Source organism: Arachis duranensis, chromosome 1 (genome assembly GCF_000817695.3).
Source record: "Arachis duranensis cultivar V14167 chromosome 1, aradu.V14167.gnm2.J7QH, whole genome shotgun sequence".
Classification (NCBI taxonomy): domain Eukaryota; kingdom Viridiplantae; phylum Streptophyta; class Magnoliopsida; order Fabales; family Fabaceae; genus Arachis; species Arachis duranensis.
This window is the reverse complement of record NC_029772.3, coordinates 15,607,032-15,621,484: the sequence shown is the minus strand read 5'-3', so window position 1 is coordinate 15,621,484 and position 14,453 is coordinate 15,607,032. Positions and strand designations below refer to the sequence as shown.

Sequence of the window (14,453 nt, the reverse complement as noted above, 5' to 3'; positions counted from 1 at the left end):
CGGATCATGACGTTTTTCTGGCGTTTAACTCCAGACAGCAGCATGAACTTGGCGTTCAACGCCATGTTACGTCGTCTTTCTTCGAATAAAGCATGGACTATTATATATTGCTGGAAAGCTCTGGATGTCTACTTTCCAACGCCGTTGAGAGCGCGCCAATTGGAGTTCTGTAGCTCCAGAAAATCCATTTTGAGTGCAGGGAGGTCAGATTCCAACAGCATCAGCAGTCCTTTTGTCAGCCTTCTTCAGAGTTTTGCTCAAGTCCCTCAATTTCAGCCAGAATTTACCTGAAATCACAGAAAAACACACAAACTCATAGTAAAGTCCAGAAATATGAATTTAACATAAAAACTAATGAAAACATCCCTAAAAGTAGCTCAAACTTACTAAAAACTATCTAAAAAGAATGCCAAAAAGCGTATAAATTATCCGCTCATCATCGTGGCGCTTGCCTTCCAGTTCCGATCTTCGTGCTTGCCTTCCAGTTTTGATTGTGCTCGCGTTCCATTTCTAACTGTAGGTTGTGCTGTAGTTTTTCAATTTCGTCATTTTTGGTGTTATTGAAAGAGGGAGAGTGAGTAAGAGGAAGTCAGACAAGAAGAGAGAAAATGTGAGTAAGAGAAAGTGAGAGAAGAAGAGAGGTAGAGAATAGGGAGGTGGATGTAACTGCGGTGGTGGTGGTTCGTCGGCAAAAGATGCTGCAAATGGTGAGTGAGTTAAAGGCTGGGTTGGAGGAAGTGAGACAGTGAGAGAAGATGGGAGAGAACGAAGTGATGAGAAGAAATTGGGAGTCTAGAATTTTTTAATTTGGGATAAAAATATAACGAGGCCACATCAATTTTTTTATTTGTCACATCAGACCAAAACATAACGAACCTTTTTCTATTTCCGCAGATGTGCAATTTTAATATGTTTTTAAATTATTTAAAAATATTTTTATCAATAACAAAAATTGAAGATATATTTATTAGTGTCAAAATAATTCGAAAACGTTTTTTTGTGATTAACCCTAATTTTTTTTCTCCACTTTAATTTTACTTTTACACTTTGCTTTTAAATTATCTAAGGAAGACAAGCATGAAGTGTTCCTAAAAGCAACTCGTATTTATATAGAAGGTGCTGAGTGTTATATAATATAAAATTTAAAAAAATCTATTGTCATGAATAAAAAAGTATACTTGTAATATTATTACTTTAATTCCATGGGAGCACTTTAATTTTTTTTAAAAATATTGCATGTATAAAAAATAATTATCAAATAAATTATTATATATTTATATAAGGGTAAAACACTATAATAAGTTAAGGAAAATAAAATTTTATACAAATAAGCTAAATGAAAAACCGGTTCATAAATCCACCAATGCACATTACTATATAGTTCGAATCAGGTTCATTCGAACTCTATTCACACATAATTCGAATCATATTGATTCGAATTATACACAAACGCACTCACACACTAATTCGAATCATGTTGATTCGAATTACACTCACACACGCTTTTATTAAAAAATTAAACATTGATTAAAAAATTAATAATTTAAAAATTTAAAAAATATATATTTTATTTCATGTATTAAAAAAAAGCTAACAAAATATTTTATTCTATACAAAATAATTTTAAAAAAGGCTTAAAAGATATTAAGAGTACTATAAAAAATTGTAATGTCCTAATAACTTAGGATATTAAAAAAATACTCTACATAGTCAATAATAATTTAGAAATTAAAGAAATATAGTTATAACCAGTATTTACCTAAATTACTAGAATATTACAAACTTTTATAGTACTCCTAATATTTTTTAAGCCATTTTTTTTAAATTGTTTTCTATAGAAAATGGCTTAAAATGGCTTAAAATGCCCTTTATTCTAGGTAAAATAATTTAAAAAAATGGCTTAAAAAAATGTTAGGAATACTATAAAAATTTGTAATGTCCTAATGACTTAGGACATTAAAGAAATACTCTACATAGTCAATAATAATTTAGAAATTAAAAAAAATATAATTACAACCAGTATTACCTAAATTGGACATTACAAATTTTTATAATACTCCTAACATTTTTTTAAGCCATTTTTTAAATTATTTTGCCTAGAATAAAGGGCATTTTAAACCATTTTAAGTCATTTTAAGCCATTTTCTATGCAAAACAATTTAAAAAAAATAGCTTAAAAAATGTTAGGAGTATTATAAAAGTTTGTAATATTCTAGTAATTTGGGTAAATACTGGTTATAACTAGATTTTTTTTAATTTCTTAATTATTATTGACTATGTAGAGTATTTCTTTAATGTCCTAAGTCACTAGGACATTACAAATTTTTATAGTACTCCTAACATCTTTTAAGCCATTTTTTAAAATTATTTTGTATAGAATAAAATATTTTTTTGTGGTATAATTTAAATAAATTTATTTAAAAAATTTATAAAAAAATATTCATGAGCTATTAAAAATGCGCCAAAGAGTATTGTATGGCATTCAAATTGATAACTCATTAATATTTTAAAGAAGTCTTGTAATAAAATATTTTGTTAGCTTTTTTTTAATACATGAAATAAAATATATTTTTTTTTAATTTTTAAATTATTAATTTTTTTAATCAATTATTAATTTTTTAATAAAAAAATAGACAGAATTAAATCATGAGTAATTCGAATCTGGTCAATTCGAATTACTATGTGCAGCGTGTGTGAGTGTAATTCGAATCAACATGATTCGAATTAGTGTGTGTGCGTTTGTGAATAATTCGAATCAACATGATTCGAATTATGTGTGAATAGAGTTCGAAAGAACCTGATTCGAACTATATAGTAATGTGCATTGGTGGATTCATGAATTAGTTTTTCATTTGGCTTGTTTATGTAAAATTTCATTCTCCTTGGTTTATTATAGTGTTTTACCCTTTATATAAAAATATATATATTAATTAATTTTTATATATACATAATATAATTTTTTAATAAGAAAATACAATAGTTTGGCAACTGTATTTCGGTCCCTTTGGTCAGTGACTTTAATTGCCTAATAACTAAGGCAGTCGATATAATCAATCGTACAAGCTACTAAAACATGCTAGATTGTACGTATACAAAGGCTAGGGCTGTTGAAAATGTCTAGAGTATGAAAGTATCCAAAAGTATACACAAAAAACCTAGCGTACATGATGTTTTGGAATTTTTCACCAAAATCACAAGGCACATATGAAAAATAGTACGTGCATGAGGAGCATGCCCTGCTAGCTTAGGCTAGTCAATGATGCGTTGATGCTAGCTGCCTATTCTTACTTACGCTCCTCAATAAGGATCCTTTCGGCTGCGCATGCATGTTCATGTATTCAATTATTCTTAATTTTGGTCCCTTTGGACACATACACACGCAACATACATTTAGCTCCAAAATTATTGACTTGACTATATGCTATCTGTCTCCCATATCATATATAGACTGTGAAATCTGGCATTAAAATATCTGATTCTAAAAATTTTAGAAATTGATTTGGATAATTATTTTAAATTTATTTATGAATAAATAAAATTAATTTTGTATTTATGAAAGGCGAAAAACTGTCACTTTTACTTATAAAAGTTTAAAATATTAATAAATCTACACATGAATAAACTTAATTTGAGTATTTTTGTCATATAAAAATTATTTTTTATTGATACAAAATTAATTTTATTCATTTATAATTAAATTTATCAACATTTTAAAATTTCATAATTAAAAATGATAATTTTCTCTGCAGTATGAATTTTGGGGTTTGTGGATTAATGTGAGAATGACTTGTTTCCATGATGTTATTTTAATTTGGGAATACCTATACTCTAATAAAATAAAAATAAAAATAAAAAATTAAAGTGATGATATTATTTTGATTTGTGAATACCTATACTCTAACAAAATAAAAAATAAATAAGATCCACATATAGCATGTGAAATTTACTGTCCCACATACTTTTGCCTGTTGTGAAATAGACATACCCAGGATTTGAATTAGCATTTTTGAATTAGGATTAATGTTCTTTATCTAATAGGCATCCTATCTCAATTTTCAAACCCTACTTTATGTATATAATAATTTATTGATCAATATAGTAAGAAACAAAAAGATTGAATCCTAAGATTGAATCAATAGAAAACTTTATGCTATATTTGAATAATGCATCTAAAACAGAAAAATGAAACAAATATTTTCATCTCCCACTATTAAGAAAGACAAAAATTTTCTATATTTATTTTACCTGTCTATATTTTTGCCTTTATCCTTGTTTCTAAATCAAGCAAGTTTTTATATCTATTATCTCTACTTTTATCCTAAACACAACTGTAAACCACTCACGGTTTTCCAAAACTTCGACCTTTCCACTAACCTTTTAATTTTATTTTATTTTAAAAATGGGGGATTAATATTTCCTAAATAATTTTATAACCAATTAATCAAGACAACCTTTTTTGGTTAATTTTTTTGAACATTGGATAATATTTTGTGTAATGCATAATTATGATGTAGCTGTGTATTTTACTGCAATATTGGAAACTAGTAGAAATTGCTCCCCACAATTTATAAACAGCAGGAAGAAGACAAAAATAAATAGCAAAAAGAAAAAAATGGAGGAACTACTAGAAATATGGTGGGAACGATTTGATGTATAATGAGGGCGATTTGTGAGGGAGATAACAAAATTTGAGATTTATAGCCACTTAGGCTCAAATTTTTTTCTAGCCCCCTCCATTTTCTTTTAGCCTCCGATATCACAGACACAACTGCATCATAATCACATATTATATCACACATTATACCAACTGACAGCCAATATTTAAAAAAAAACCGCCCTTTTTTCTCTAGTAATTTTAAGAATTTGAGAAAAGCAGGCAAAGTAAGTAAACTAACGAATTTGACCCTCAAGGGAGACTCATCATATCATATCAGCCAGAATTATTGTTTGGCTGAAAATGTAGCTGTCAAACTTTTAAAATCTCTAATGTTGATGACTATTGCAAAACATCATAGCTACAAGGACTAAATTATGCACTGCAACACATAGCTAACCATAACCAACTCAAAGTGTAAAGCCAAAGAAACAGGACCACCTTAGTAATAACTAAGAAGCAAAGCAACCTCCCTAGTCATTTTCAAATTTGATCCACTATAATGTCTGGTCTATACCTTCTTTTCTCTCTTTAGTGGGATTCCAGAATACAGAATACCCATTTTCTCTTGTTCCCAATGGCAACAACTTTGTAGTCAACCTTGCTCAATTATCACTTTCCATACATAATTACAAACATAGAAGTCCTAAAGTTTCAGAGAGTTAAACAATTTGCTTATATTTTTTTTGAGCTCATCCCTTTTTGAAATATTATTATATAACGTGGTCAATAAATGGTTTTGACCAATTCGCTTTATAGTTTATAGTGACATGCTCAAAACAAGCAATGATTAATTTCCATCACTTTTGCTACAGTGACAGCTAGCTTTTGTCACGGACATGCATCTTCATTCTTCAGTTAAAAAAACAAACATTGCAATAATTTGTAACCACAGATACCAAATTGCTTAAAGTCCAATATATATTCATACATATTGTCAATTAGGCATCAATGACTCAGATCCAATATAATGCTTAGTATGTAGTAAATGAAATTCAAGCAAGCTACGATAAAATCCTCAACATAGAACTAGAGTTGAATTCTCCATTAACATTAACTAGAAGGGTGACAAATATCTTTAATTCTTTATACAAGACCATCAACTTGTTCTTCTAATATATTCACTAAAGAAATTTCACATATTTGATTATCAGTTATCAATCTTCAATTCTTCAGCTGCAGTTCCTATTCTGCACAAACAGGGGAGATCTAGAATCTTGTCTCTTGATTCTTAATGACAAATATCTTGTATAAACAAGATAGAATTTGCATTCGAGAGATTAACTCAGGTAGAATTACAAGTTTACAACTCGTTTTTCCACTCAATATCAGATCCCTATTCCACCTTAATCAACAAAGTAGACAGAAGGGAACTTAGTCTCTGCCTCAATAGACTTTTCAAGTAGTTTGCAAGAAATGTATATATATTAAGAACATAAAATAGTTGCATTTTCAATAAAATAACTACCAAATAAATGCAACAGAAAGCTACCATGTTTGAAGCAAAACTACTAAGCTCATTATTAATGAGGGCTATTAAGAACATCGATAGACACGCGACTAACAGAAGGCAGTCTCATCTGCTGGTCCTTAGCTCTGCTCCTCTTAAACAGCGGCTCCATCGAATGTGAAACCGACGATGCCGCAACGGCCCACAAATCGTTTGAGCTATCACAACTGAAAGAAGCATCAATGACACCTCCTGGGCTACTCGGGGCAGATTCGCGCTTGCGCTTGCGCTTGTGCATCTGGTGAAGACCGTCAGTAATACCTTCTTCACAAACTAATGATTTCAGCAAGAGTTTGTAGCACTGGTTCCCTTGTTCCTATTAGATCACCACCAAAAATGTCCCAATTACTCATCAAATCAGCATTCAGCATCATATTTAACACAAATCAATAGATATGTATAAGACATGAGACAAACCTCACTAATCTTGAGTAGTCCCAGAAGTTCACTAATGTACTTAGTTGCATTAAATGGCTCAATCTCTTTAATAACATGGATCATCGTAGCAGCAGCCAATGTAGATGGAAGATAACTCATAACCCTTGAATCTACATTAATATAAACAAAAGGACAAATCAACCTGAATGGAATGACCCAGATTCGGTTAAAATATGAACACCTAATGTCATAAATTAGCATTAAAAAAAAAAGGGTCTTGCTCTAGATTCTAGCATACATTGCTTACTTACTTACCGGCAATGACGCCAAGAAGAACCCGCTGGCACCGCCATAGAAATTCCCAATGCAAGCGACTCTTGAGGCCAAGCCTTCTTACAATGTGTTCAAAAAAAGAAATTGGGGTCACCGGATGCATCTTCCATTTGAGAGTAGACAACACAAGAAGCTCCATTCTTTGTATTGTCTTTGCTTCAAACACAAACCTCGATTCTTCCACCTACTCCAAAAAGAAAATCTCCCTTTTTTTCAGAAGCATAACAACAAACACCTGGTGTGCATTTCAAAAATAAAAAATAAAAAATAAAACAAAAAAGAGATAGAAACGTACTTGGAGGTCTAAGAGGAGGGGCACATGTGTCTCTTCCATCTTTGCAGCGATTGACAAGCACGCAACCGCCGTTAACTGAGTCATCCATGGCTTATCCCTTTGAAACGTGAGGCTCGTGACGAACCTGTCGAAGTAGTTAACGGCGAGAACGGTGGTCAAAGCTGAAAACCCATAGTGCGCACACACGTTAGTGATCCAGCCAACGGGCCCAACTCGAAGCCCATCTAGAAGTCCACGGTGGTCGTCGTCGTTACCAGCGGCGGCGTGGGTCTCTTCCTCTTTGGAGATTAAGGAGGCGAGCTCGTCGTGTTCCCAGAACAGGTCGTTGTCATGCAGAACGGGATGAGGAAAAGATTGGAGCTTTGCGGGGCAAAACGACGGTGATTCGTCGTGGTGGTTGTCGTTGAGGTGGAACGACGCGTCGTTTTGGGTGTCGTCAAAGGTGTCGTCGTGTTCTTCTTGGCAGAGGAGGGTGTCGAGAAGGGAGGGAGTTGTGGGAGACATCTTCTTGAGAGAAGATGATGAAGAGAGTTTTCTTCATTGTAGAAGGAAATAGAGAGTGTGAAGAGCCATTTTCATCACTTATTCTGCATACATTTTTTTTCTCTCTGTCTCTCTCTCGCAGCGAGTGTGAGTGAAGAAGAAGAAGAAGAAGCAGAAGAGGAGAGACGAATGCAGTAATGAAACAAAGTGTTTTTATCTGAGAAGTGAGATGCACTTCACGCATGTCCTTTCCTATCCATTTTCCCCAATATTCTTAACAATTTCATATACACAAGTAGAATATAATCATATATGGTTTTGCTAGGTTACCTTTGATTACAAGTTATGCAAGAACACAAATTTGTATTTAACTGATAAAAATAAATAAAAATATTATATTTAGAGATATTAAGTTAATTTTTTATAATTATATTTTTATTATTATATTTTTTTTAAATTTTTTAAATAAAATAAAAATGAGAATAAATTAAACTTTTATAATTTATTCTAGTTTTATCATTGAACAAAATACAAAAAAACTAATTTTTTTATTTTTGTCTTTGAGTAAATGGTTAAATTAGTCTCTTGAAAAATCATGCGATCTCTATTTTGGTCTCCAAAAGATTAAATTAATCAAAATTGTCTTTAAAAGATTTATTGTCACACCTCTCCAACTTTGGCTAGAACAGCTCTCAGATATTTCAAACTCAATGATCCTATGTCAACACATCAAATCTCCACTTGGAGTAAATGAAATCACTCCACTACATTTACCTAGGAAACTTAATTCATCTCATCAAAAGTAGCCCTTAGCGTCACCATTGTTAGCATAAGAGACCTCTCAGATATACAAAAACAAGCAAAACAGGCAAATAAAACACAAGTATAATCAAGTAAAGCAATTAGCACAAAATCATTTAATATGCATAAATTAACAAGCCAAAAGTATAGCAAACCTAAACAAAGCAATCAAGTACAAATGATGCATGTCTGCCCTATAGCTAATGAGCTCATCTGTCGGTCATATAGCCAGAGCCCGACACATCCAGTAGCTAACCCGGATATCGTCTCTCAACACGAAGGAAATCCTCAACCTTCAAGAAGGGAACCCTCAACCTCCCATTTAAAGAGAGACTATAATGTAACGATAGGGAATCCTCAACCTCAGTCGTTCATACCACAGCTATAAATTGAATCGAAGGAAATTTTCAATTTTCTCCATTTAATTTTCCAATGTAACAAGAGAGAGAATCCTCAACCCTGCTTGCCCATTGTAATAAGAGAGGAAATCCTCAACCTCAGTTTGTCTATCACAGCAAGAGAGAGAATTTCCAATCTCAACTTGCCTATATGTGAGCGAGACAAAACTACCATCCTCACCATATCAATCCAAATCTCAATTCAATCAAACATAATTAAACATACCCAAAAATCGAATTAATAATACATAATTGAATCGAAGAAAATCCTCAACCTTCTATCCAACTCCCTGGTGCAACAAGAGAGGAAATCCTCAACCTCGATCTCGTCTACCGTAACAAGAGAGGGAATCTTCATCCTCCTCAATCCGTCATCAATTTACCAAACTCGGGCTCCTTACTCCCCATCATTCATTATCAAACTCATTCTCAATCTTATTTTACTTCATTCATAGTCATAGTCAGAATCAATCATCGCTATCTCTTATTATCATAATCATTCCCATCTTCCTCAATCAAATCAATCATCGTTTTTCTCCGTCATCATAATCATCCTCAATCAAAATCGACTATCATCTTTGTCATTATCATAACCATTCTCATCCTACTTAATCATAATCAATCATCCTCATTTCTCATTACATTTAATTCATCTTTCTTCAATTCACTAACTCAACTCATACATTCTCATTCTTAACTCATCTACCCTCTATTACATCGGCTCTAGACTCATAACAGGGTTTACAGAGGTTTAGAAGGCTAAGAATGGTTTGAAACACAAAAATATATTTTCTACAAAATAGGGTGGTCATGCGTACGCATGCCTTTCGCGTACGCATAAGTCTAACTTTTGGTAGTGACACATATGCGGATTGGACCACAGTCGCGTATGCGAGTACCTGGACAGAAGCATTGGCTCGTGTACGCGCGAACCCAAAATTTTCCAAAGTCGCATATGCATGCCGTGTTCGCGTATGCATGAATCCTTGGCAGTAGCAATGCTCGCGTCGTGTGACACCTCCGCGTACGCATGCATATTAGTATCTAGAAAAAGCTGATATGCTACAGAAATGCAGTTTTTTTACCAAAACTTTGAAGCGTATATACTTTTTTGTTAAAAATTATTTTTCAATCATTCTTAAACCCGTTAGAAATATCATTGAATAAATTTTCATAAAAATATAATTTCATTGAATTTTCAACTCCGAAGGTCGAGCTATAGCCCGCCGAAGTTGGCTAAAAATTTGTTTTTGCCAAAACTTAGGATTTTACCAAATTTGCATTTTCTCCAAAATCAAACCATTGGAACTCAAGCCAACACACTAAAATAGTTTAAAAAAATATATTTTACACAAAATCAAACCTCTATTCCAGCTATACCACCAACACTCCTCAAATTTTTAAAATCCTTCATCATCCAAAATCAAATTTCAACCCTAAATTTATAACCAAGTTATTTCATATCAATCCTACAAATACACATATCCAATCACTCATCAACCTCAAAACTCTCATCCTCAATATGACGCCAATATATACCAAGTCTCATCAGTACACCACTCTTCACAAATCACAATATGTACACATTTTATACCAATCCATCATTACATACATTTACAATCAAACCAAAATCAATCATCCAACTCATAATCTTTATTCCTAACAGATTTTAACATAGTACACCAATACTTACCTCAACTTACCTTTCATAGCCTCCAACCCAAAATTCATGGCCTCTGACCCAACATTCATCGATTTCTCAATTCATAAATCATAAACAATTATTCTACCAATAAATTTCACATACTCCATCATATTACAATTTCAATCACCAAACCAAGTCAAATTAATCAAGCTATCAAGTAAACATATCAATTCCATCCAATTATACAATTCAATCCTAATCTTAGGGGCATCTAGTCTAGGACTTCATGTCACATAAAAATGCTATTTAAACAAAACTTAAATCATATCTTAATGGCAGCAATCTAAACCCTTGAGTCCTTTCACGGGCAATTCCAATGTTCACCAAAACCTCGCCGCTTGATCCACAACTTAACCCCGCACCAACCAACACAACAATTTCACTATTCACAACAAAAATCCACAATTTCTCAACCTAAAGTTCATAAGATTGTACAATTGAAAGGGGATAATACTTTTTTACCTTAACCTACTGAGATTGGTGATAGAGCTCACCAATAGCTCATATTAAAGCACCCTTAAATAACCAAAATCATAAAATTTTCTCAAAACTCAAATCAAAACACGAATTGAAAGGCAAAAATAAAACTGGGCAGAGAATTTTAAGGTACTCACCACAATACCTAGTTAAAATCGAAGAGAACGAGGAGAGTGACGTGTAGTCGCAAACAACTTGTCAATCGGAACTTTGGAAAGGAAGTTATAGAGGATTGAAGACGAAGGAGGTTAGAGTTTTGTTTCTTCTTTCTCTCTTCTCATATCAGCCGTCTCTCTCTCTTCTCAAAGGGAAAAAATGGTTGGTTTGTGCTGAAATGGGGCTTATATAGTGTGGGTTTGGGCTCACTTGGGCCCAGTTCACTCAATTTAGCCCGTTGGCCTAATTTTAAGCCAAAACTTTTAAGATTAGTGTTTTAATTTTATTCTAATTATTTTCACTTTTTCAAATTATAATTTTTAGTTTCTTAACTCTCTTCGCCCATAATTAACTGTATCACTCGTAGTGGTGGACAGACTTAAGTCGGTATTGTCGGTTCATTTACCAATACGTGTTTTTACGCATTTTTCCAAAATACATTACATGTTCCCACTCGAAAAATTTTTTCGAATTCAAATATCATCGTTAAATTTATAAATTATGAGTTCTAGATTTTCTAACCCCTGACCCATATTTAATTAATTACTTATTTTAATTACCAGTTAATTGGAGTTTTACACAAATTCTCGTCTTCTTCTGCATCAATTGCGTGCTTCACCATCTTCACCCTTGCCTTTTCAGCACCGCCATTCTCCTCCATCAAATTCCCAATATCCTCACCTTTATCCCTCAAAACAAATTCTAATTTTCGCTCCTCATAATTTTTCAAATTCTCAGGATCCTGTACATAGGTATTCCTGTCACTTTGAAGAACACGTACCAGCACATCAAACCTACTATAATGTTTCAAATCAAAATTACTGTTGTTACTAATCAATTGATTCCTAATAAGATTGTTGTTATTAGAATTTGAGGAATCGAAATCAGGGGCAAGGAGAGAGTCCTTACCGTGAAAGATGATCTTAGCCATCGATTTTCATAGAGTGAAGCCGATGTCGTCTATGGTCTGGCCGATGGTCTTGAGCGACTCCTGCGCTATAGTGGCGCCAGCGTCGAGGGAGGATGGGAGATCCTTGACAGCATGTCACGGATCACTGCAATCTCCATCCTAGGGGTAATTTAGGATTTTTGAATAATTTTTTAGTGTTCGGATAGTTTTATTGTACGGAACCGATCTTTTATGGGTATAACTTCAATTTTGTTATTTTGTGGGTAGATTTGTCAATGTCTAAAATTTTTGTGGGTAGAAATGATAGTTTACTCTCTGAAGTATTTACCTTTAAAAATTCTAGAAAAAAGAGAATTAGTTTGAGTCACGATTTTCCAACACTATTTATCCAAAAGAGCCAAGTTTTAAATCTTGAGATATTTGAAACCAAGCCTGCCTTCTTTCTTAGGCCTAGTCATCCTATCCCAACTAATCCACACCATTTACCTTTCGGAACCTTGCTACCACCACCAAAATTGGGTTAAAATACTATGAAATTTCATTAGCAAGTTGTTCGAAAGTTTAAAACATGACAAGATGTAGATTGGTATAGTTTTACCAACTGCTCAGAGTAATAACTGTCTTCCATTAGATAACAAGCACATTTTTCATCTTTGTGTCTTTTTAAGAACCTTATATTTGCTTGAGTTGACGGTGGATTTCTTAGAGCGATTGATCGACAAGGAAAGGTAGGCTCAAATATTTATCTTATGCACCTATGTGAGAAATATTTAGCTGGGCTTCTAGGGAGGTTTTAATCGGTCTTGGAGTGTTATTACTAAAAAGTAGGACCGATTTATTAAGATTAACTATTTGTCCACTGAAACTCTCATAAGATTCTAATAATTCTAGAATAGAGGGACAACTATCTTCTAAAACGTTACCGAATAAAATGAAATCATCAGCAAATAGTAAGTGATTCATAGTTGGACATTTTCTATTTATCCTAATTCTCTAAATGAGACTATTTTGCTCTACTTTGTGTAACAAAAAGAAAAGTCTTTCTACACATAGTAAGAAAAGAAAAGGGGATAGAGAGTCAACTTGATAGATGCTTTTATTTCGTTTAAAAAATTATATGGTTGATCTTCCACAACAACAGATTAAGAAATGGTTATCATCAATTCACAAATCCAATCAATAAATCTTAATTCAAATCCCAACTTCTCCATAATAAATCATAAAAAATGCCACTCTACCCTATCGTAGGCTTTACTCATATCAAGTTTGAGTGTCATTTCGTATTCCAAGATTTGGTTCTTTTGTTTAAGACAGTGCATACATTCTTGTGCTATAAAAGTGTTACTAGAAATAAGTCTACCTTTTAAAAATGCACTCTGAGTAGGACTAATTACGTTATTCATACACCCTAAGAGTTTGTGGACCAGCACCTTCGAAATAATTTTATAGATAACAGATGACAAATTGATGAGCCTTACCTGAGTCATATCACTCGCATTTGGGACCTTTAATTTGGCACTAGGTAGATATTGATTTAGTTAAAATTTTTTAAAATTCTACCTCCAGAAAAGAAACTTCTCATAATTTGAAATACGTCTTCTCCTACTATATCTAGTAGAATTAAAAGAATTCAGCTGTTATACCGTCTTTTTTCAATGCACTCTAAAGACTGATACTAAAAATAGCTCTTTTTATTTCATCCATAGAAACAAGTCTTCTGAATTTACCGTTCATGTTAATTGTAATATTAAATTTTGTGAAAAAAAGTCTAAAATCTACCTAATTAAAAAATATAAAAATACTCTTAAAATATCTTCAATCACCCTAATAATATCAGTATTAGTGGTTGCCTTATCCCTATTTTCCTTCTGTATATGCTATATCTTATTTGTTCCGAATCGTTGTCTTTGGATGTGTTTTACATATTATATATCATAGGCATAAATCGTTGGTCTGAATAAGGTTTAATATTTTTATTCAAAACTTTTAGGATTTTCACTATATATGTAAATATTGGAAGGACAAAATTATTGATATATTCGATTTAGGATAATCTAACAATTTTGCTTCCTAAATATTTTATATAAATAAATTACCTATGAACTTATTATATATAAAGTCTTCCCGTTAAATTAACGGGTGGCACCGGTAGTTATTACATGTTACATGCATGCTTAATAAATATTAGAGTAAATTATTAAAATGACATTTAAAAATTTATATAACTAATAAAAATAATCTTAAAAAATTATGAATAAAAAATAAATTTAAAAATATGACAAAAATAATTAAATATAAAATATATATTTTAAAAAAATTAGAAATAATATTTTAGTGTGTTTTTTTAAATATA

At 32.2% G+C, this 14,453-nt stretch overlaps 1 protein-coding gene across 1 annotated transcript; it reads right to left on the bottom strand.

The window, feature by feature from the left end:
• Positions 1–5,707: 5,707 nt before the first annotated feature.
• On the bottom strand, positions 5,708–7,925 carry LOC107479551 (cyclin-D3-3). Its single transcript, XM_016099682.3, has 4 exons — positions 7,171–7,925; positions 6,858–7,059; positions 6,582–6,712; positions 5,708–6,480 (listed from the first exon to the last, which is right to left on the bottom strand). The coding sequence occupies exons 1-4, from the start codon at positions 7,672–7,674 to the stop codon at positions 6,178–6,180; spliced, it is 1,140 nt and encodes a 379-aa protein (XP_015955168.1). The 5' UTR covers positions 7,675–7,925; the 3' UTR covers positions 5,708–6,177.
• Positions 7,926–14,453: the final 6,528 nt, after the last annotated feature.

Bases quoted from the DNA above. Each gene is read 5' to 3' on its own strand.
- LOC107479551 (XM_016099682.3), bottom strand. From the start codon at position 7,674: ATGTCTCCCACAACTCCCTCCCTTCTCGACACCCTCCTCTGCCAAGAA. The intron at 7,060-7,170 runs GTACGTTTCTAT...TTTTTGGAGTAG, and splicing joins CCCTCCTCTTAGACCTCCAA to GTGGAAGAATCGAGGTTTGT. The intron at 6,713-6,857 runs GTAAGTAAGTAA...ATATTAATGTAG, and splicing joins TCTTCTTGGCGTCATTGCCG to ATTCAAGGGTTATGAGTTAT.